Source organism: Cucurbita maxima, unplaced genomic scaffold (genome assembly GCF_002738345.1).
Source record: "Cucurbita maxima cultivar Rimu unplaced genomic scaffold, Cmax_1.0 Cma_Scf00023, whole genome shotgun sequence".
Taxonomy (NCBI): Eukaryota; Viridiplantae; Streptophyta; class Magnoliopsida; order Cucurbitales; family Cucurbitaceae; genus Cucurbita; species Cucurbita maxima.
The window spans coordinates 925,395-946,049 of NW_019272039.1; the positions used below are offsets into that span (position 1 = coordinate 925,395).

Genomic DNA, 20,655 nt, shown 5'->3' on the forward strand with positions numbered 1-20,655 from the left:
GATGATAGAGTTGACAATCACATTTATACATGACTTTGCATTTGCATTAGTATAGATAATGAAAGTCATGATTGCATACTAATATAAGGATGAAAATTAAAAATTATTGTAATTGTAGTAACTTGGTGGAGCTATTTTGTTGGAGAATACTAAATTGAGGAGCCGTGAATGAGGCTTGCATCAAACTAGTAGCTATCAATTTATATGCTGCTTCGGTTAAATGAAGGCCATCCCAACTAACGTATTTGGAAGGATCATCACATACAATTGTCGATGGCAATCCACAAGGCATTGGAAAGTAGTATGATCTATTCTCATCCACACAACAAACTTGGTGGAGATTTGTAAATCCTGCAAAACAACAAGAACACCTTACTAATAATGAATCTTACACATCTCTTCTTCTTTATGGGAAAATGTCAGTAGGGATAGATTTACCGAATTTTTTTGGAGCATTGAGAATGCGCATAACTGCATTAAAATAATCTGCATAGATGAGATGAACGTGGGGGTGGAGAGCTCTAATCCGCTCGAGTTCTTGTTGAAGTTGCTCATTATGGTACTTAGAAAATTGGTTCAACCATTTCAAACAACCATTTTGGGGGTCATATTGGCTTGGATTTGATGTTGCATACACTTGGAGATATATTGGGAGACACCCAAGAGGAAGATTTCCAGGAACCATTATAGTGCCGACACCTAACTCAATCAACTCCTATACGAAAAGGAGTCCGTAAAAAAAAAGGGTTTTTTTTTTTTTTTTTTTTTTTGTCGTAGCGAATAAAGTAGAAACATAAAGAGTTAGACCTACCGTGATAGCGGAACTAATTTCTTTAACCACCAATGGTACTAAAGATGTGACCTCTGTAATGGTTCGATTATCTAACAAAAAGTAGTTGTAATCGTTGCCTCCTATTTCGCCCAGGATAAATAGCGAATTTTTAAATATATCCCTGCACCCTGTGAACAAAAAAAGGTAAGATTCAAAAACCAAAATTCATGGAAATAGAAGGGCTCTTAAGATCTAAATTTCATTGTTTATGGTTTCCGGATATTATTTAGGCAATTTTTCATTTGTTTTACCTTTTACTTCTAGAAATTATATAAAAGTAAACATAATATTTGAACTGTCGGTGGTTTGAACTCAAAAAAACAACCAATAAAAATAAAAAGTTGATCCCTTGGCTTAATTTTAAAGGAGAGAGAGAGAGCGATGAAGAAAAACGTACCGGAGGAAGCAGAAGATGCACAAACGGAAGAGTATGTTTTGTTGATCCAATGGAGTTGAATCCCGAGGGAGACGGCGTGAGATGGCACATTATGGACTCCCCTTTCTTCAAAAAACGACAAATCGAGCGCAGTTGCTCCCCCAACCGCGAAATTCAAGCCCTTTCCAAATTCCTCAGCGCTAATCCCCTCTCCTCCCAGCCCCACTCTCCGATATGGGCGTACCAGAGGAAGCCCCAACCATGTAGCTGCACAAAAATTAATCGAGATGAGTTGTTGGTGTTATCTGGAATCAGGATTTTATATAATAATATAATTGGGATAGAAATTAAGAAGAGACCAATGAAGTCGAGGACGACACGGCCGTCGGAGAATCGGCCGGTGGGGCGATGGAAGAAGGTCTCCCCGTAAGGAAGGAAGCAAACATTGACAGGATTAGGAGAAGAACAGGTGTAATAGAGATTTCCGGTATCGGAAAGGGAATCGCCGAAGTTGAAGATGGAAGTGTAGCGTCCAAAAACAGAGTGGAGGGAAAAGGCAAAGGCAAAGGCAAAGGCAAAGGCAAAAGCAAGATGAAGCGAAGGAATTGAGGGAGCCATGGAGGGAGGAAGATGAAGGTAGTTGGTATTTCCCTGAATTGTGTAGCCATTTATTCCACCTAATTTTATCATCATCATCCTCCTCCTCCTCCTCCTCCNCCTCCTCCTCCTCGTGTTTAAATAAAAAGGGTGGGTATAATAAATTGAAATTTGAAAACTACTCTAATTACGGTATTATATCAACCTTTTGTTGATCGGAGATGTTTAGTGAAGGTTGTGGGAGGGGCAAAAAGAAAGAGGATATTAAGTCACATGCGGAAATTGGAATCACAAAAAATTTAAAAATAATAATTTCACAACCCACTGCTCCATCCATTTGGGACTCACGTTCATAAAATGAATTCAAACCACATACTTATTTTTCTATTTTTATAAAAAATAAAACCACTACTATTTTTCATTAATAATTTCACCACCCATTTTATATAAATAAATTATTTTTAATAATTTCATTCTTTAATTTTAGATAATTAACTGTTAATTATTTTATTTTTCCTAAGTTAAATTACTAAAACAATTTATACAAATTTATGTTTGTATTTTTGCGTTAAAATTTAAGTTTTTGAATTTATTTTGTAATCAATCGGGATAATTATCATTAAATAAATTATTTTAATTATAAATACTTTGTATAATTTATATTTTAAAAATTAAATATTGAATAGGGTGGAATACATTATATTAAATGAGATATACTTATAAATGTTATATTATTGTAATAATTTATTAATAAAATAATAATAAAATTCAAAATCAATTATTTATGAAATAATGCACTAGAATATTTAGTTAATTATAGTGGAAAATCAAAATTTTATAAGCTAACTACTCCTAATTAACTAATTAATTAATAATTTTAGTAAATAAGTAGTTTATTTATTTTATATTTTTTTTTTGTGGAAATAAATTATATATAAGTTATTATTAATTTATTATAATTCAATAATAATTTTGTAAAGTGAAAAGAGAATAAGAAGGAAGAAATAAAGATGGAAAAAGAAGTATTGAAGAGGAAAAAGATGGGAGAGAGAAAGAGAAGAGGAACCGAAATGAAATGAAAAAGTTCAAATTTTTGGAAACCCATGCCATTCAATCGATGAACCCAATTAAATTTGAGAACTTGTGACGGCTCATCGTCCTTTATGCTACTCTGTAAGCCTAAATTCATCTTCTGGACTTCGACACAGAGATTGAATTTCCATGTCTTCTCCACCGTTTCCCATTTACCTCCTCCTCTTTCTTCTCTTCCCCCAATATCTGGGATTAGCCAAATTAAGCAAGCCCATGCTCGTAGTGTCGTCTTCGGCCTTGCTAATGATGGCCGCATCATGGGTCACCTCCTCGCTTTTCTTGCCGTTTCTTCCTCTTCACTGCCGTATGAGTACGCCTTCTCAATTCATCAGTCTATTTCTCATCCAAGTGTTTTTGCCACCAATAACATGATACGGTGCTGCGCAAAAGAGGAGTTATCTTGCGAGTCGATATCTCTTTACTCACACATGCGCCGAAATCTTGTGGCGCCTAATAAACATACTTTGACCTTTGTATTGCAAGCTTGCAGTAACGCTTTGGCTATCTGCGAAGGGATTCAAGTTCAAACCCATGTCATAAAACTTGGTTTTGCTAAAGACGTATTCATTCGCAATGCGTTGATTCACTTGTATTGTACTCATTGCAGAGTTGAATGTGCGAAGCAGCTATTTGATGAAGTTCCTAGTAGTCGAGATATAGTATCTTGGAATTCAATGATTGCTGGTTGTGTTAGAGCTGGGCAGATCAATGTTGCAGATAAGCTGTTTGTTGAAATGCCTGAGAAAGATGTGATCTCATGGAGCGCGATGATATCTGGGTGTGTTCAAAATGGGCAATTGGAGAAGGCGTTAGACTGCTTTAATGAAATGAGGGAGCAAAAAATGAGGCCGAATGAGGCAATATTGGTGTCCATGCTCGCAGCAGCATCCCAATTGGGTATGCTTGAGTATGGAAAAATGATCCATTCCATTGCGGACTCCTTGAAATTCTCAATGACTGCTTCTCTTGGTACAGCACTAGTTGACATGTATGCTAAGTGCGGTTGTATTGATGAGTCAAAATTCTTGTTCGACCGAATGCCCCAGAAAGATAAATGGACTTGGAATGTTATGATTTGTGGTTTAGCATCGCATGGCCTTGGCCAAGAAGCGCTTGCATTATTTGAAAAGTTTCTAACACAGGGTTTCTACCCAGTCAACGTGACATTCATTGGAGTCTTGAACGCGTGTAGCAGAGCTGGTTTAGTCAGCGAGGGAAGACGTTTTTTTAAGCTAATGACGGACACATATAAGATTATACCAGAGATGGAACACTATGGTTGCATGGTTGATCTCTTCAGCCGTGCTGGGTTCGTTTATGATGCTGTTGAAATGATTAACAGGATGCCTGCTCCTCCGGACCCTGTGTTGTGGACAACGGTGCTTGGTTCATGCAAGGTTCACGGATTTATAGAACTGGGTGAAGAGATTGGGAACAAGTTGATTCAAATGGATCCCACTCACAATGGGCATTATGTCCAGTTAGCGGGTATCTATGCCAGACTAAGAAAATGGGAAGACGTAAGCAAGATTAGGAGACTAATGGCTGACAGAAACTCCAACAAAATTGCAGGGTGGAGCTTGATTGAAGCAGGAGGAAGAGTTCACCGATTTGTGGCAGGAGATAAGGAACATGAACGATGTACAGAGATCTACAAGATGTTGGAGACAATTGGAGTACGAATAGCAGCAGCGGGATACTCAGCAAACGTTTCATCAGTACTGCATGACATAGAGGAAGAAGAAAAAGAAACTGCCATTAAAGAGCATAGTGAAAGGTTGGCAATTGCTTTTGGGTTGCTGGTGACTCAAGTTGGTGACTGTATTCGTATTATCAAGAATTTAAGAGTTTGTGGCGATTGCCATGAGGTAAGTAAGATCATTTCTCGAGTATTTGAAAGAGAAATAATTGTTAGAGATGGCAGTAGATTTCACCATTTTAAGAATGGTAGTTGTTCTTGTCTAGATTATTGGTGAAAGATATGGTTTAGCCCATCCAAGTTCGAATTAAATTATTTGTCTCTCACCATTTTTGAGCAAATTGAATGATATGCTATTCTAGACAATGAAACCTGCATTTTCCGACTGGAAAATCACATAACCCAAGCATTTACAATATGTCCAAAAGAGAAGAGCAGCTCTCCATTTTAGCATACAACATAAAATGAATGAAAAACTCTGCTATTTTATTCTCTTTTTGATGTCACTCTAACAGTCGGTTATTGAGGATTTGGAGGGCGACTGTTAGCAGAGGCCACACGAGACCCCCATTCTAGTAGCTCTTTGCTCGTGTCATCTTTGTGCACTAGAACTTCGATGAAACACAATGATTCTTTGTGTTCGTCATTCGCGGTCGCAATTGCTTCTATTAGTTCTTCCTCTGTTTGTACCTATTGATTTGAGCAAAAGTTGAATTACTAAATAAGGATGAATCGTGATGAGTTGTTTAGGAGTGATTTAAAACTTTGGGCTAACCTTGGCCGTCCAGCATTTTCCTTCACCATTGTGAATGGCATCCACCACTCCAGTGTAGTTCCAGTTCTTGATAACATTGTATGGACCATCGTGAATCTCTACTTCTATGGTATATCCTCCATTGTTGATGAGGAAGATGATGGTCCTTTGCCCACATTTAATCATTGTTGAAATATCTTGAGCCGTCACCTGAAAGTTCATGAGTTTATGATTTGTAAGAGTCTATACGCAGTTCGAGTTCTTAATTTTGAGTTATCAGATCAAACTCAACCATCGAGCTAATAGCAAACCTGGAAACTCCCATCACCAATACAGGCGATTATACGCTTATCTTTATTGGCCTGAGCATATCCCAAAGTGGCACTTACTGACCATCCAACAGAACCATATTGCATTTGGAATTCATAGCTGAACAGAGCCACACAAAAGAATTACAACTCTGCAACTGAAAAAAGCTTTAAAAAACACAAAAAAAACCAAGCTGACCCGCAATTCTCAGGAAGACGAAGCTTCTGACAGTTGAACCATGAATCACCAATTTCAGCAATTACCGCAGTGTCACCGGACAACATATTCTATTGGAAAGTAAGAAAGAAAAAGGAAAAACACCATCGTCAAGAAATTGGAAACTTTTATACTGTTAAAGATTCATATGGTAAACCTGAATATGCTTGAAGAGAACATTGACTCGTAAAGGTTCGTCCTTTGCATAGTTGGGAGGGATACAAGGAGGAACATATATTCGGCGATGATTCTCAAGAGCAGTGGGGTTTTTCTTCAATATTTTGGCCAATGCATTTAGAAAATCAGCCATGAAAACGCAGCCAAAGGATGGGCCATTACCGATGGTCACACGGTTCACATTCACAATCACAGCCTTCTCTTTTTTCACAAGTAGAGAGTACCCAACAGAGCTGTAATCATTGAAAACAGGGCCAACAAACACATAAGCATCGGCTGATTCAACTATCTCCCCACAAAAACTGGTGCTCACAGCACCCCAATATGTCCCAATAAACTGTGGATGGTGCTCCGGCACCAACCCTTTCCCCGACGGCATAAGGGCGATCGGATATCCGCTTGCATCGGCCAGCTCGACGAACGCCCGTTGTGCCTTTGCCACTCTTAACTTGGGACCGCCAACAATCACCGGCTTCACTGCGTTGTTGAGAAAATTTGCAGTTGCTTCAACTGCTGCTTCCAACCCCAATTGGTTGCTTACTCTAGAAATATGGCATTCAACTCAAGTAACGTTAACCATCAAACTATAACAAATGATTAGGTTTGATATGGCACATTCAAAGGGAAGGGACGATAATTGAAGAAAATTTATCATACTTTGGAGCAAGAAAGAAGTGAACTGGATCTGCAGTAAAAGTAGGATGAGGGACTCCAGGAAGATTGCAACTTATGTTGATGTAAACTGGTTTGCTCTCCTTTAAAGCAGTCGAAATCGCAGTGTCTATCAACTCATGCGCATCACTCAAATCATTCACAATCGCCTGCCACATTACCACTTCATAAACCAAATTGAAAAACACCCCATTAAGCATATTTTCAATTAACACCCTTGAATCTGGAAGTTACCTGGTAACAGGTGACTGTTTGAAAGCATTGAAGCTCTTGGGTGAAATCAGGAAGCCCAATGGTGTGATGCAAGATCCTGTTAGTGCCATAATCGTTGGAATTTGGGCCACCCACAAGGCAAATCACAGGCAAATTTTCCCTGTATGCACCAGCAATAGCGTTCAACACGCTAAGCCCACCAACGGTAAAAGTGACCACACATGCACCCACGCCCTTGGCTCGAGCATAGCCATCGGCAGCGTAGCCAGCGTTGAGTTCATTGCAGCAGCCGATCAAGTTGAGTTCAGGGTCAGAGATCAAGTGATCCAAAAGGGTCAGATTGAAATCCCCAGGAACAAAGAACACATCTTTGACTCCGATCTCGACTAGGCGCCGAGCGAGATGACTACCTGCCGTGCCGCTTGGTGCATTGGGAGCCACTGGCAGTAGAATTGAAGTGGGATGAGGTGCAGAGGCAATTGAAGTAGCAGATTCCATGCGTAACGAAAATCAGAGGTTAAAAGATTCGATTTTGAGGCTACTGTTTTTGTGGGTTTTGGGGATCTTATTATAGAATTGTTAGAGAATGGGGAAAGCTTGAGACTATGGGCGTTGGAACAATTGTGAGTTTCTTAAGTGAACTCCATTTGTCATCGTGTACAAAAAAGGCAGGCACTTGGCAAACGGTGGATTCTTTTAGAAGTCCCAACTTGTTTGTCAGCGCTGTGGCTCTGGTTTCGACGGTTCCGACACACAAAAATCTGTGGCTAATGTGGAGCACGTTGAAAATACAATCTATGAGTTTTTGTTTTGTTTTCTTTGGATGATCTAAATTTGAAGACTGAGACCAAGTACAGCCGTTATTTTTCTCAAACTAATGATTATAATCTCTTGCTATCATTATCAATGCACAACACTGACACTATGAATCGACTTCATTCAAGTGTAAATGATGCATAAAACTTGTATACAATATACGAGAACGTACATAATGCACGAGACATCGAGTATGAGGTGAATATAGAAACCAATTATGAGCTGTGTAGAAATATAGAAACTGAACACGAGGTAAATGTAGAAACTCGAACCTCAAATAGTTAGCTAGCACACTGTTCGATGTCTGCTCTGATATCATTTGTAATAGCTCAAACTCACGTTACCTAAATTGCCATATAAAATGAAACAACTTTATTAAGTCACCTAAATTGCTACGTCATAGCACTAAGGGCAAATCATTCCATATTTGCTACGTCACCTAATTCCATGCAATATTAGAATGATTTTTTTTTTTCTATTTTTAAATGTGGAAAACCTACTCAACTAAGAACACTTTCCATGCAAATCTTTGGACTCATAACCCTTTTAAACTACACGACACCCTTCCATTATCTTATTTGATTCTCCAAAATCTGATCATTTTGATCATAATAGACACAAAAAGTTGATTTGGAACAAATTGATTCAAAATCTTGACTAACCACAAAGCCAAGAAGGCGGCTTGGCTTGGCTTGTCTTCTTCCTTGTATGGTGCTTTGCATTCATCGTTTCTGTATTAATTTTTAACTCAGTGGCGGCTGCTTTAACACCTTTTTGTAATGAAGCAAAAGCCTAGAGGTGGGTGTGATATCATATTTGACTGCCTTGTTTTAAAGTGCTACCATAAAGAGTATCTCAACGTACTCTTTTATAGACCATACATATTGGATCATTAATTGCTTTTGTCGTTTGCTGTTCTTATGATATTAAAAATAAGGGAAAATGTACATTCCATTGGGAGGAAATTCTACCTTGTTAATTCATAAGATGATCATGAATTTATAAGTAAAAAATACATTTTTATTGGAATAAGACACTTTAAAGAAGCCCATAACAAAACCACAAGCGTTCTCGAAGTATGAGTATCAGTATCATGTTAAAAAAAAGAAAAAAACTTTCCATTACTGTCAAGAACAGTACAAATTATTCATCGTGGCTGTTGTCTTTCTCAAAACTCTTTTAGTACATGCTTAAACCGTAACTCTTAGCTTTCTCCGGCTTCAAGCGCCACGTTCTGACATACGTGGGAGAAGATTAGTGGTGGTGGGGATCAGGGCCTCCCGGCGACCGACGCGCCACTTGACGTTGATGAATGCCTTCTGAGCCTTCGGCGGCAACCAACCCAATGTGGAAGTTGTCCTTGGAACCCAACAGCGCTGGCCGGTATGAGTTAGCCGGAAAGTTTGGTTCTGAGTGTAAACCAAAAAGTGGACGAGATTCGGAGCCCGCAAAAGAGTGTGCGGCCAAGACGATGAGGCAGACCCAAAACATAAACTTGGCCATTTGTTTGTTTGAATTTGAGGAAGTAGTTTGAAGCGACGTATAGGGTCGAGATGTGGCGGGTTTTTATAGTCGCCAAGCCCATCTTGTCTTAATCTAATCATAATGTGCCTTTTTATTTCCCTAATGAATTCATTGGTTGAACTTAAAGAATTTACGGCTCGTCCTCTTGCATGGATTTAATACCACCTTTATTGACTCTGCCCCTACCTCTTTCCAATCTAATTCTTTTACTTTAAAATATTTTTTTCAATTTCCAAATTGGATGATAATGACGAAGGACTGAGCGATCATTTGATTCGTGTATCTAGCTACAACCTATTTTGTTTTGGATCGACAAATAGTTGGCTTAATTTTTTATTAATTAATTTCTTTTGGGTCCTACTGGTCAATGGAGAATCTAACTTTTATCCAACTTACACACAGTAGTGTTATAGATTTTAGTGGGAGATTATAATTTTCTATACATGTTTTTAGGTCGAGAGTTTGTCGATCATGAGTTGCATTTAAAACAAAAACTAATGCCGTGGCTGGAAGCTTTGAAGAGGAAAAGGAAATGTAGATATTGGATGAGGTTTAAAGAAGAAGGGGCCTCAAACTCATTGCTCCTAACTTGACCACTCTCCATTCCAATCTCCACTTGGGTAGAATCGTACACCTCACTCATTCCATTTATATGAAGCATTTGAAAAATAAAACAGACAAGACTATCACTCTCGTGCCTTGTAAGAGTCCAAGTCCACCACTAACAAATATTGTCTCTTTAGTTTTCCTTTTGAGACTCACTAAAAACAACCCTAATTCTCAACCAACTCTTGGTTCTTTGAATAAAAGTAATTAACACCTGTTTATACAAAATTACAAAATTCGAATCGACAGAGATAACGCTAGAATTAGATTACCTCTCAATCGAAAAGGTGTAGAAGCAAAATTTGGAAACATTGTTCTAAATTAAGTCACTCCACCGTCGAATTCGATCAAGACTTGATTAAATGGCTAGCATGCAATTCTACCCCACAATTCATTGAAACTGGCAAAATTGAATTTGAGATCTGAATATTCGTCCACGAATATGATTTTTACATTACATATTGTGGGTATTTATAGTCTTCCGACAAAAACGTTTGTGGCTAGAATTTATTCCGATCCCCTCTAATCTTCACAAAATGTTGGAGTGAAATCGACCATTTGACTCTCACACAATTTATGAAATTAAAAGTAATACATTCCAACCATGGTGATGCGTGATCTCATTTTATTTTTCTTTTTTAATTCAATGATATTATTCAAACTTCTAAAATTTTGTACATGTTTTCGTTAAAAAATATTTTTATTACTGTAGCAGAAGCTTAATTTAAAAAATTATTTCAAAATGTTTTTCTGTTGAAAATATTATTTTAGTGTAAACATATTTTAATTTTTTTTTTTTTTTTTTTAAGAAAAATGAACAATAATCTGAAGGTGGTGACTTTGGAGTAGGCTTGGAAGGGAGACGATGAAGAAGCAATACGCAGAGAACTTAGGACTGCAATCTATCCTCTCTTATCCGCAACCTAACAAACCATTATCAAAGTTTGGAACGAATCTCCGGTGATCCGCACCCACACTAGAACTCGCCCATGGCGTTCGCTCTCGGAATATCTTCCTCAACCGCGATCTTGGCTTCTCGATCACTCTCTTCTCTACTCCCCCACGCATTTCGTCCCTCATCTAGCCCTAACTCCAGGTACATTTCCATGGAAATTAACCAACCTGCACTCTTTTCAATTTCCCCTTTATTTTTTCTTCTCTCCTGATTGTCGTCTTTCTCACTGCGTCTTTGAGGGCTCCGAACTCATTTTTAGTTTCTTTTACTCGTCTCTTGAAGCCTAATATTTGAAATTCTGGTGACGCAAATCTTGAATTTCAGCAATTTTCATCGAACCGTTTATGTGTAAGCAGATGGTAATTTTGCAGCTCATGGCAATGGGAAGAAGTCTTTTGGGAGTATTAGGATTCAGGGGAAGAAGGAAGGGCCTCAGGTTCAATGTAATGTTGCGGCTGAAATAAACACTGTCGAGCAGGTATGTTGCACTCCACAATGTATATGGGATGCCGTCTGGCTCTGGTAAACTAACTGTAAACCAAATAGAATTGATGATGTGCCATTTTAAGCCTTTCCGACTGGCTTTACAGTTTCTTGAACTTTGCTTATAGTCGGGGAAAATGTTTGTTAAGGTCTTTACTCCTACAACATCTTTACTGGTCAATGAACTAGAAGGATGTTAGTTTAAACAATTCTTTAATAGTTTCTTTAGAAGGAATAAAGAAGGCAAAAAATTTAGTGGTGAGAAAATGAATGTAGAAATCATTGGGGTTGTTTCAAGATTAGATGAGTATATAATATTATTCGTAATTTTTCAGGCTGCGAATCTCTCAAAAGAGAGTCAGAGGCCTGTTTATCCATTTGCTGCTATAGTTGGGCAGGATGAGATGAAACTATGCCTTCTTCTGAACGTTATTGACCCGAAAATAGGAGGCGTCATGATAATGGGTGATAGAGGAACAGGAAAATCCACCACTGTTAGGTCCATGGTTGATTTGCTCCCTGAAATCAGAGTTGTATTTGGGGATCCCTACAATTCTGATCCTGAGGACCCTGAATCAATGGGTATTGAAGTGAGGGAAAGTCTGGGGAAAGGAGAGGAACTTTCAGTGGTGATGACCAAAATCAATATGGTTGATCTGCCATTGGGTGCTACTGAAGATAGGGTCTGTGGGGACTATTGACATTGAAAAGGCACTTACTGAAGGTGTGAAAGCATTTGAGCCTGGCCTTCTTGCCAAAGCGAACAGAGGTATTCTCTATGTAGATGAGGTAAATCTTTTGGATGATCATTTGGTTGATGTCCTACTAGATTCTGCTGCTTCTGGTTGGAACACAGTTGAGAGAGAAGGTATATCCATTTCCCATCCTGCCCGATTCATTTTAATTGGTTCAGGAAATCCAGAAGAAGGGGAGCTTAGGCCACAGCTTCTCGATCGGTTTGGAATGCATGCACAAGTAGGTACTGTAAGGGATGCAGAGTTGAGAGTGAAGATTGTAGAGGAGAAGGCCCGGTTTGACCAGAATCCCAAAGAGTTCCGTGAATCTTTCAACGCGGAGCAAGAGAAGTTACAGCAACAAATTTCATCGGCTAGAACTTCACTTTCCTCTGTGCAGATAGGTCATGATCTGAAGGTGAAAATCTCCAAGGTTTGTGCCGAGTTGAACGTCGATGGATTGATTGAGAGGAGACATAGTGACAAATAGAGCTGCAAATGCAAAGGCTCTTGCAGCTCTAAAGGGAAGGGATAAAGTTGGTGCAGAGGATGTAGCTACTGTCATTCCCAACTGCTTAAGACATCGTCTTAGAAAAGATCCATTGGAATCTATTGATTCTGGTTTTACTTGTCATTGAGAAATTTTATGAGGTATTTAGCTGAGAAAGGTTATACAAATGGCCTTGTCTCTGCAACTCTTTTTGTAAGTGCTTATTGAAGAGTTTCCCTTCTCCATTAAATATGAGAAGAATTTTAAAGATATCCAATACAAGGGTAATTCTTATTATCTGGAGAAATCTACGATCTCTACTGCTGTAAAACGAGGTCCAATTATATTATCTAGAACTTCATGCACCCTATCAATCATTTGAGTGTTTCCGTTTCAATTCAGCAGTAAAACGAATGGCAGTCTATGTATTGGCCTCAAGAAAAGGTCAAGTTGAAGAATATATGTCCATTGATAGCATATGTAGGGTAGCAGAGAGCATTCACTCTCAAAGGTAACTTTCTCAGCACATGATACTGCTGGCTTCCTCTATTCTGAAATTTTATTTTTGGTTCCTAATTGAAAAGCATCCAAATGAGTGCAATAATCTTTGGAATCTTCTACCTTTTATTCATATCAAACATTAACATCAAAATCTTAGTTCAGTTGAGGTCCAACTTCGACACCACAGTTGAACAATAAAATCTCAAATTTAAGACATAATTGTATCTTTGGATGCAACCCTTGGAACCTTGAAGATAGGGTTTTGCTCCAGAAAAGGTGGTGAACTCTGGAGTACTATTGATGCAGCCCTTATCAAGATCCCGGCAGTTAAACCCCATATCACATACTTCTTATTCCCGGTTTCATAGTCAAAGAAATGAACAAGGTATTTGCATCCCATCCACTCTCTTTCCTCTGATCTCCGATTTTCATCCTGCATCAAATGTTTTAAGACAACATTGCCATTGGCAATCGAATGAAGGGTTCAAGATCAAGAACAGAAAATAGTTATATTTTTTTTAAAATTCTCCACCAAAAAGAGTTACCTTAATGAACATATCAAGTGGAGCGTCAAATACTTCTTCCACTTCAGCAGGATTTGGTCTGGGAATGAATGCATTTCTGTCAGTCATAAGGCCTATAACAGGAACCACTCTTAGGAGATGCTGCAAAGAAAACAGAACAGATCATCAGCAAATGCTTCTTGCTGCACTCAAAACTAGGAGTGTTCTTATAGTCCAAAATATAGGGTGTACCTATTCGAAGAAAGCATTTGAAACTGAAAGCAACAAAATTTTAGTCTCTACGACTTATTGCCTCAATAAGAAAAAGGAAACATCTTGGAGTTCCCATGAAACCAAACTCTGATAATCAGAAAACCCTAATTTACCAGCATAAACCTTCGGCCATGCCCTACATCCTCTTTCTTTTTCTACCCATCAAGCCCCCAAGATAAGGCGTTGAGGATTAGCACGAGTTTCCCTTAAAATCTGCACTTTGAAAGAGAGAATTTTCACAAGAACCCTTGAAGCAGGATCGTTTCGTGCATTAAGGCGCCAAAAGTTGAAATTTCGACGCTGTATTCTTCGTTAATTTGATCTTAAAATATTAACCTATTGTTTCCTATGATCAGAAATGAGTCCGTTCTACACCCTAGTAGGGAGTTTCAATGATCGATCGAATACTTATCATCGCAAGTCCAGAAATTTTGAGGGGGGGAGCGAGAGCACAAACCTTAGACAAGAATGGCTCAAGAACAGAAACAACATTTACAAGCGAAGGATCCAAACCAATTTCCTCCTCCGCTTCTCTCGTCGCAGTCGCCCCATCGTCTTCATCTCCTTCCTCTGCTTTTCCTCCAGGCAATGCAATTTCACCTGCACACAAGTTCGCCCCCAATTGATCACTTAACGGCTAATAAAGGTAAATTGAAACAGGGTTCAGATTGATTTGATATATATAGTCAAATAGAGGTACGAATCCTTTTCCATTTTCGGAAAAGGAAAAGGTTAAATTCAAATTTTCGTTTTTGTGTTCTCTTTCCCAGATTAATTTTATCTCTTCGATTCAATCGAACTGCACTGACCTGAGTGAGTAGACAACCTCGTGGATCGCTTGGTGAGAATGACCCGAAGATCGCCATCCTTCCCTTCAAAAAGGCAGATCAACACAGCCGCTTTCTTGGGTCTGAATCTCTCTGGGTCTCGGGAAATTGGGGTGGCCGATTCGGGGAAGCCCACTTGAGAAACAACCTTTCCATTGCTCTCCTCACTGCTTGGCTCATCTATGTCATCCCACAATGGCGGCGGCTTGTAAAGGCGGAGTTGCTGTGCCAAAGCGTCTAGCCTTCTTGAGCACCCAGAAGAGCCCGACGAAGATTCCATGAGTTTTGGGATCTGTGTAATGTAGAGGGATGGTTTCGATAGCCTTCTCAATATTGAAATCATGAATTTAAAGCCTCACCGATTTCTTCATCAATAAATGAGGCAGCCCGTTTCATTACCAACAATAGCTGGTGGGGCTTTTAGCAAGCATTAGGCATTGGTTGGAACGAAAAGGAGTTTGGTTCTGGGCGCTGGGATTGGAAGACGGAACTACGAAACTCACAAGCGTTACTTCTCGCTCGAGAGGAGTTTATTATAATTGTGTACTAAAATGACTTTAAAACTCGCCACTGTCAACGTGACACGTTGAAGTACCTACCATGGATAGATATTTCATCTCAACGAACATGAGTCCCGAAGGAGGACGACAGGTGTTGTAATATGGTCAGGAACAGACCATAACTTTTGAGTTGAAGCATCATCGTAACTCGTAAAACCCACATATCATTGGAGATTAGATTACATAATTTCAAAATCATGAACACTGTTCATATACATTATAACTTATGTAATACTCACTGTTTTCTTTTTCTTTCAAATATATACATAACAAGAAACAGGAAAGAAAATGTAAGAAAATAATGGCATGGGGTCAGTCTGCATGCCAATAATACATTACCTCACACCACTCCATCAATGAACATCATCAAATGACATACAGAAAACAAATGGCTTCTACATCTTTATTGACTTTCTTCCATGAAAATATGAACACCTTTTGTATTCTATAAATGGCATCGATTAGGAAGTTGTTTCTTCGCTCTTAGTGTTTGCTTCATCATCTTCAACGCTTTTCTTGATGCCCTTCTCTTCTGTAGCCAGTTTCTCGGTTTTTTCGGTTGCTGGATACGACAACCTTCGAGCCTTTGGAGTTGATTTTCCATTAGGGGAAGGAGGTTTAACCAAAACTCTTGCTTTTGGGGATGGAGAGCTTTTCTTACCGACTTTGCTTGATTGTCTCATTGTCGATTTCTTTGGAGTAACTAACTTAGATGGTACGCGGCTCTCCCATGGACGAGCAGCAATCCATCGTTCTTTCCAGCTCCAACCCCAATCAGCTTTACCAAGTTCATCTTTACCCAGTCCATACATCTCACTGGAGTTTGCTCTCCACTGAAAGTTTTAGAGGATTTGTGAAATGACCAATGGAGATGAGGGGGCATCATGATGTATAAAATAGTTAACGTTTTGAGTGATTGGCATACCTGATGTGAGAATGCATATGCCATAGCACGTTCACGCTTAACAGCTGCTTCTTCTCTCTCGTGTACCCTTGAAAGAATCTCCTCCATGGTGTCTGCACCGCCACACCACTCTACCTGCAATCCATTCAAACTACTGCATTAACAGGACTGATATGCCCAAAAAAAAGTAACATTCAAGCTTCATAATTGGTATAGTTCTAAAGTTCCTTTATAAACGATTGAACTTAATAGACCCTCAATCTCTTACAACTAAGCAGCAGAAACAACATGAAGGAAACAAGAATCACAAAACAGAGTCAGATGTTTGGGTTAGTAAGACTTTAATAACCATGAGGAGAACTTAGCACACAGGAGAAGCAATGGACTGACCTCAATATCATGAAGTTTAGTCTCAAGTTTTCGTTGATTCTCCAATCTCTTTTGTTTGAGGCGTCCTTCAGTCACCATACACATTCGACGAGCCCTAATTTGAGCCTGTATATTGCTCCATGAATGAAGATAACTTATTGTAGATGTAGCATGCCTTCTAACAGAGTGGCCTTGAGTCAGATTCTGCAGTCTCACAGCTCCTTTCAAGCGACGTAAAATTTTCCTGGCCTATAATAGGTCAAAATATAGCAACATTAACAGCTATGTGCACATAAGAATAACAAAATGCTGCCACTATATGAGTACCTAAAAGTTAGAATGTCTCATCAATCCTGGTTATGAAATATAGGTATGATAAATATGATGTGTAAAGAGCAGATGGGTAAGCAACAAAAGGGGCATGTGACATCAATAAACCCATCATGAAGCTATATTTCAGAGGGAAGAAGGTCGTATAGAAATAGGAACTCACACGATAAGCTCGATATGCAGTCTGAATCCGAACTGCAGCTACGTCTTCAATTGGCATCCCAAGAGACTTGTTGCTCCCATTGGTACCACTCTTTTTAACCTTCGAGGAATCTTTTTCCAGATTATTCGATTTCAAAGCATTTGATTTCTCCTGAGATGATGATTTCCATATCAGAGTAGAAAACTAACAAGAACTGATGAAGAGAAGATTGAAACTTCTCCATTTTATTTCCCCTCCTTTTCTTTCTGAGGAGCCAAGGATCATAGTTTGTACCAAAAAAAAAAAACAAAAATAGCCACAATCTAACCAAAAGAAATTGCAAGAGCATACCTTAGGATGTTTTGAACTGCTGGTTTTTACTTTCCTTAAGCGAATTACTGTCTTAAACCAGTCTCCAGAACCCATGCTCGCTATACAACCTAGAAACAGTTTCACGTTAGTCAAACGCCATTAATATCATTAATAAGCAAGCGTTGGCTAACCCTAGTCTGCTTCAATAATATTTCAGTATTAGGTCTCCCCCTTAAGTTTTTCTTATCTGACCATAGAATTACTGGGTTTACGCAAAAGAAACTTCCAATACAGATCCACAGAAAACATTGAATTGAACTTGAAATTAACAACACAGGAAAGAAACCAAGATAAGATGGTACCCAATGAACATCTGCCAATCAATTATACCACATTTCAAAATCAACAATCTCAGATCATAGCAACTAGTTTATGAAAACAGTGGCTCAAGATCACGCCATTTCATTGAAAAGAAGATTATATGTTCCATAATCACAGACATCATCATCACCAGGGAAGAGAGGGGAAATCCCAAAAAGAATCACAGAACATAACAAGCTCTCTAAGCTAAGGAACTTCAGCATGAACAAGCTTCGAAGTGTTCCAGATCTACTATTTCTTACCGATTTCAAAATCCCATGTCTCAAAACAGCAACACAGAAACGGGGGTAATAGTAAACGGAAAGAAATGCAGGTGAAGAATAGATATACCGAGAAAAGGGTGGAGAGGGAACCAATGAAGAAACCGTTCTAAACCTGGTCTAATGCATAAGCATAGGCACTCCAATTTTGAAAGAGAAGGAAGTAGACAACTGGTCCAGCTTTCTGAAGTCGTAGTAGTAAAGATGAAGGCAATCCCTGAGAGAATAAAAGTGGTTGTTGCAATGTGGATTAGTCATGGCCCATCACCACCCTTTTTTTCTCCCAAAATAGTTTTTAAAACCCAACAAAAAATGAACACCCTTAAACAAATCTTCCTGCCCTCAATCAGAGGCTCAACCAACGCAACAGCTCATAAGAACGAAGATCATACGGTGCTCATTAACTGGTTGGTGGCTTCCTCCTACAGCGACATGGGAACGAACGCTTTGATCGAAAATCGAAATGAAAAAAGAAAAGGGAGTGAAGAAAGAGATGAATGAATGAAAATTTCAGATGGGAATTGTCGAAATTGAACCAACCGTAGAATGAATTATTGAGCTAAGCAGAATGGTAACAAAATTGGTATTTCCTGGCCACTCCTTTTCGACATCTGTACATTACGCAAATCTTGTCGCCCCTCGTCGTCTCCATCTTTATTTCTCTTTTTCTCTTCCTGATCAATCAATTACTGTTTTGAAAATCTTCTTCTTTTTTTTTTTTTTTGAAAATTGAAAAATCTGACCCAATAATTAATGAACGAAGGCATCAATTTCTTTGTTTTTTCTTCCGATTCCATCACGAAGTTTGAAATCTCTCTTCCATTCCGCTTTCTAATATTGTCACCAAATTAATGAAAAAATATAATACTTCTAAATTTTAATCAATTCGTATGACTAACAAATCCCTACATTATTATTTTTTATATAAGAATAATTTCTTGTCTCTCCCCCTTAATTAAGTTCCCAATTTCCAACTATGCTTAAAAGTCAACATTTTGCTTGGCGTTGGCCATTTTATTTTCCGACCTGTCGCTAATAATACCAAACATATTTTCCGCCCCTCAATTTTGAATTAATTTTATTATTATAACTAAGAATATATATATATATATATTTTAAAATTATTTCTCTTATTTAAATGCACCTATGTTTATTAAAGCTTAGTACAGTAAGTTATAACATTTTGAACTTGAGACACGAATGGAAATTTGTAACATCTTATAATTTACGGTACTCAACTTTATAGTCTCCTGATTTTTTAAAATAATTAATTAAATTTGTTTTGAACTGAAGGCATTAATGGTAATTTATAAAATTCTAAAATTGTTTTTGCACTTTTAGCAAAAATAAAGTTTAATGGGTTTAGTTTAATTTGATATTTTAATTATGAAATAGATTTTAATGAATTAATTCATTTATTTCCTTATCTAATTTTAATTCATTTAGGTAATCAACAAGTGTACGGTTATACCAGCATACACGTTATTAATAGTTGCGTGACAAACATAAATAAAGTAATTAAATTCTTGAATAAATAGCGAGGGAGGGACCAAAACAATTTTGTACGAAATTTAATATCTTTATTAAAAATTAATAAAGTCAAATATTGAAAACAACTATGAAAGACTAGAAGTCATATTTTTCGAAAGAAATAATAATAATAATAATAATAATAATGAGTTTTCCCTCTTTGTAATTCAATTTCAAAGATCTTGCGAGTTCTAAAATATATATTTGTGTGTGCAATTAAAACCAAAACACTAACCGTTCTTACAGCTCCCCAGTTGATTCAATCATGGGTTCCGACCACGACTATCGTACTTTCCGGAAGTACGGAGCCCGCCATAAGATCATGGTCTCTGCAATCTTCAGTCTATTCGTCGTGGTTATGTTCATCCTCTTCCTCCACTTTTACCTCAGATATCTCCGACGGCGCCGACGAGAAGCCGGATTAATTAGTCTCGACCAGCAGATTTCACGAGTCGATCGAGAGAATCACACGGCGGCGCCGCTGCCTAAGGCCGGCCTGGACCCTGTCTTTATAGCTAGAGTTCTGCCGGAATCTATCCACAAGCAAGCCGATCATCACGGCGAAATTGTAGAGTGCTCGATTTGCTTGAGCAACATCGAAGAGAAAGCCAGCGTCAGGATTCTCCCCAATTGCAAGCACGTATTCCATGTGGGGTGCATCGATATGTGGCTTTTTTCCAATACAACCTGTCCTGTCTGCCGAACAGCGGTGGAGCCGATAGTTCCGTCAGCCGAGAATGGTGAGGTTCCAACGGCTCCGCCGTTGGCAGAGGAGCAATCCAGCTCTATGATTAGCTCCTTTAGAAGGACGATAAGCAGACAGAGGTCTCAGGGAGTTCAGCCGACAGCTCCGCCGCTGACGGAGGAGCAATCAAGTTCTCGGCTGAGCTCGTTTAGAAGAATAATGAGTAGAGAGAGGGAGAGATCGTTAAGGGTTCACAGTTGTGGAGAAGGATCAGTTCGATCTGCAGATTTAGAAAGGCAATGATTTTAAATTTTGTGTATGCGCATAAAGATTTAGCTCACTGTACAGATAATTTATTAAATCATCACTGCCGCTGTCTTTGCTTTTTGGGTAATGAAATATTGTTGCAATAACTGGGTGTTTCGATCAAATATTTTTCTAAATTTTCCTTATTCTTTAAGTTCACAAGGCTTATGTGCTATAACGCTCAGCTAAGGACACTCTGCCTTGATCTATAGAAGCAGTAAACTGAA

General features: G+C 38.5%; 6 protein-coding genes and 1 pseudogene across 11 annotated transcripts; 3 read left to right on the forward strand and 4 right to left on the reverse strand.

The window, feature by feature from the left end:
* Window positions 1-46: 46 nt before the first annotated feature.
* On the reverse strand, window positions 47-1,886 carry LOC111497512 (GDSL esterase/lipase At1g28570-like). The gene is made up of 5 exons (XM_023148333.1): window positions 1,568-1,886; window positions 1,230-1,475; window positions 812-960; window positions 439-715; window positions 47-351 (listed from the first exon to the last, which is right to left on the reverse strand). Exons 1-5 carry the CDS (start codon window positions 1,824-1,826, stop codon window positions 104-106), a joined length of 1,179 nt encoding a protein of 392 aa, XP_023004101.1. The 5' UTR covers window positions 1,827-1,886; the 3' UTR covers window positions 47-103.
* A 969-nt stretch (window positions 1,887-2,855) lies between these two features.
* LOC111497509 (pentatricopeptide repeat-containing protein At4g21065-like) lies at window positions 2,856-4,964 on the forward strand. The gene has a single exon (XM_023148330.1). It carries the CDS (start codon window positions 2,969-2,971, stop codon window positions 4,871-4,873), a length of 1,905 nt encoding a protein of 634 aa, XP_023004098.1. The 5' UTR covers window positions 2,856-2,968; the 3' UTR covers window positions 4,874-4,964.
* A 27-nt stretch (window positions 4,965-4,991) lies between these two features.
* On the reverse strand, window positions 4,992-7,708 carry LOC111497510 (pyruvate decarboxylase 1-like). The gene is made up of 7 exons (XM_023148331.1): window positions 6,959-7,708; window positions 6,710-6,873; window positions 6,033-6,594; window positions 5,858-5,946; window positions 5,662-5,779; window positions 5,372-5,560; window positions 4,992-5,286 (listed from the first exon to the last, which is right to left on the reverse strand). The coding sequence occupies exons 1-7, from the start codon at window positions 7,433-7,435 to the stop codon at window positions 5,116-5,118; spliced, it is 1,770 nt and encodes a 589-aa protein (XP_023004099.1). The 5' UTR covers window positions 7,436-7,708; the 3' UTR covers window positions 4,992-5,115.
* A 2,999-nt stretch (window positions 7,709-10,707) lies between these two features.
* On the forward strand, window positions 10,708-12,852 carry LOC111497511 (annotated as a pseudogene).
* A 294-nt stretch (window positions 12,853-13,146) lies between these two features.
* On the reverse strand, window positions 13,147-15,228 carry LOC111497514 (nudix hydrolase 15, mitochondrial-like). Its single transcript, XM_023148340.1, has 4 exons — window positions 14,632-15,228; window positions 14,280-14,422; window positions 13,592-13,711; window positions 13,147-13,479 (listed from the first exon to the last, which is right to left on the reverse strand). The coding sequence occupies exons 1-4, from the start codon at window positions 14,990-14,992 to the stop codon at window positions 13,255-13,257; spliced, it is 849 nt and encodes a 282-aa protein (XP_023004108.1). The 5' UTR covers window positions 14,993-15,228; the 3' UTR covers window positions 13,147-13,254.
* Window positions 15,229-15,393: 165 nt separating this feature from the next.
* On the reverse strand, window positions 15,394-18,555 carry LOC111497513 (protein IQ-DOMAIN 1). Of its 6 annotated transcripts, XM_023148338.1 has the most exons (8): window positions 18,448-18,555; window positions 18,300-18,329; window positions 17,890-18,124; window positions 17,306-17,394; window positions 16,976-17,125; window positions 16,504-16,731; window positions 16,135-16,248; window positions 15,394-16,042 (listed from the first exon to the last, which is right to left on the reverse strand). In XM_023148338.1, exons 4-8 carry the CDS (start codon window positions 17,378-17,380, stop codon window positions 15,671-15,673), a joined length of 939 nt encoding a protein of 312 aa, XP_023004106.1. In that variant the 5' UTR covers window positions 17,381-17,394; window positions 17,890-18,124; window positions 18,300-18,329; window positions 18,448-18,555; the 3' UTR covers window positions 15,394-15,670. The 6 variants fall into 6 exon arrangements, with proteins under 6 accessions (XP_023004106.1, XP_023004103.1, XP_023004105.1 ...); XM_023148335.1 differs by having other exon boundaries at window positions 17,890-18,329; window positions 18,448-18,554; XM_023148337.1 differs by lacking the exon at window positions 18,448-18,555 and having other exon boundaries at window positions 18,023-18,124; window positions 18,300-18,418.
* Window positions 18,556-19,653: 1,098 nt separating this feature from the next.
* LOC111497515 (E3 ubiquitin-protein ligase ATL41-like) lies at window positions 19,654-20,553 on the forward strand. The gene has a single exon (XM_023148342.1). The coding sequence runs from the start codon at window positions 19,703-19,705 to the stop codon at window positions 20,423-20,425; it is 723 nt and encodes a 240-aa protein (XP_023004110.1). The 5' UTR covers window positions 19,654-19,702; the 3' UTR covers window positions 20,426-20,553.
* Window positions 20,554-20,655: the final 102 nt, after the last annotated feature.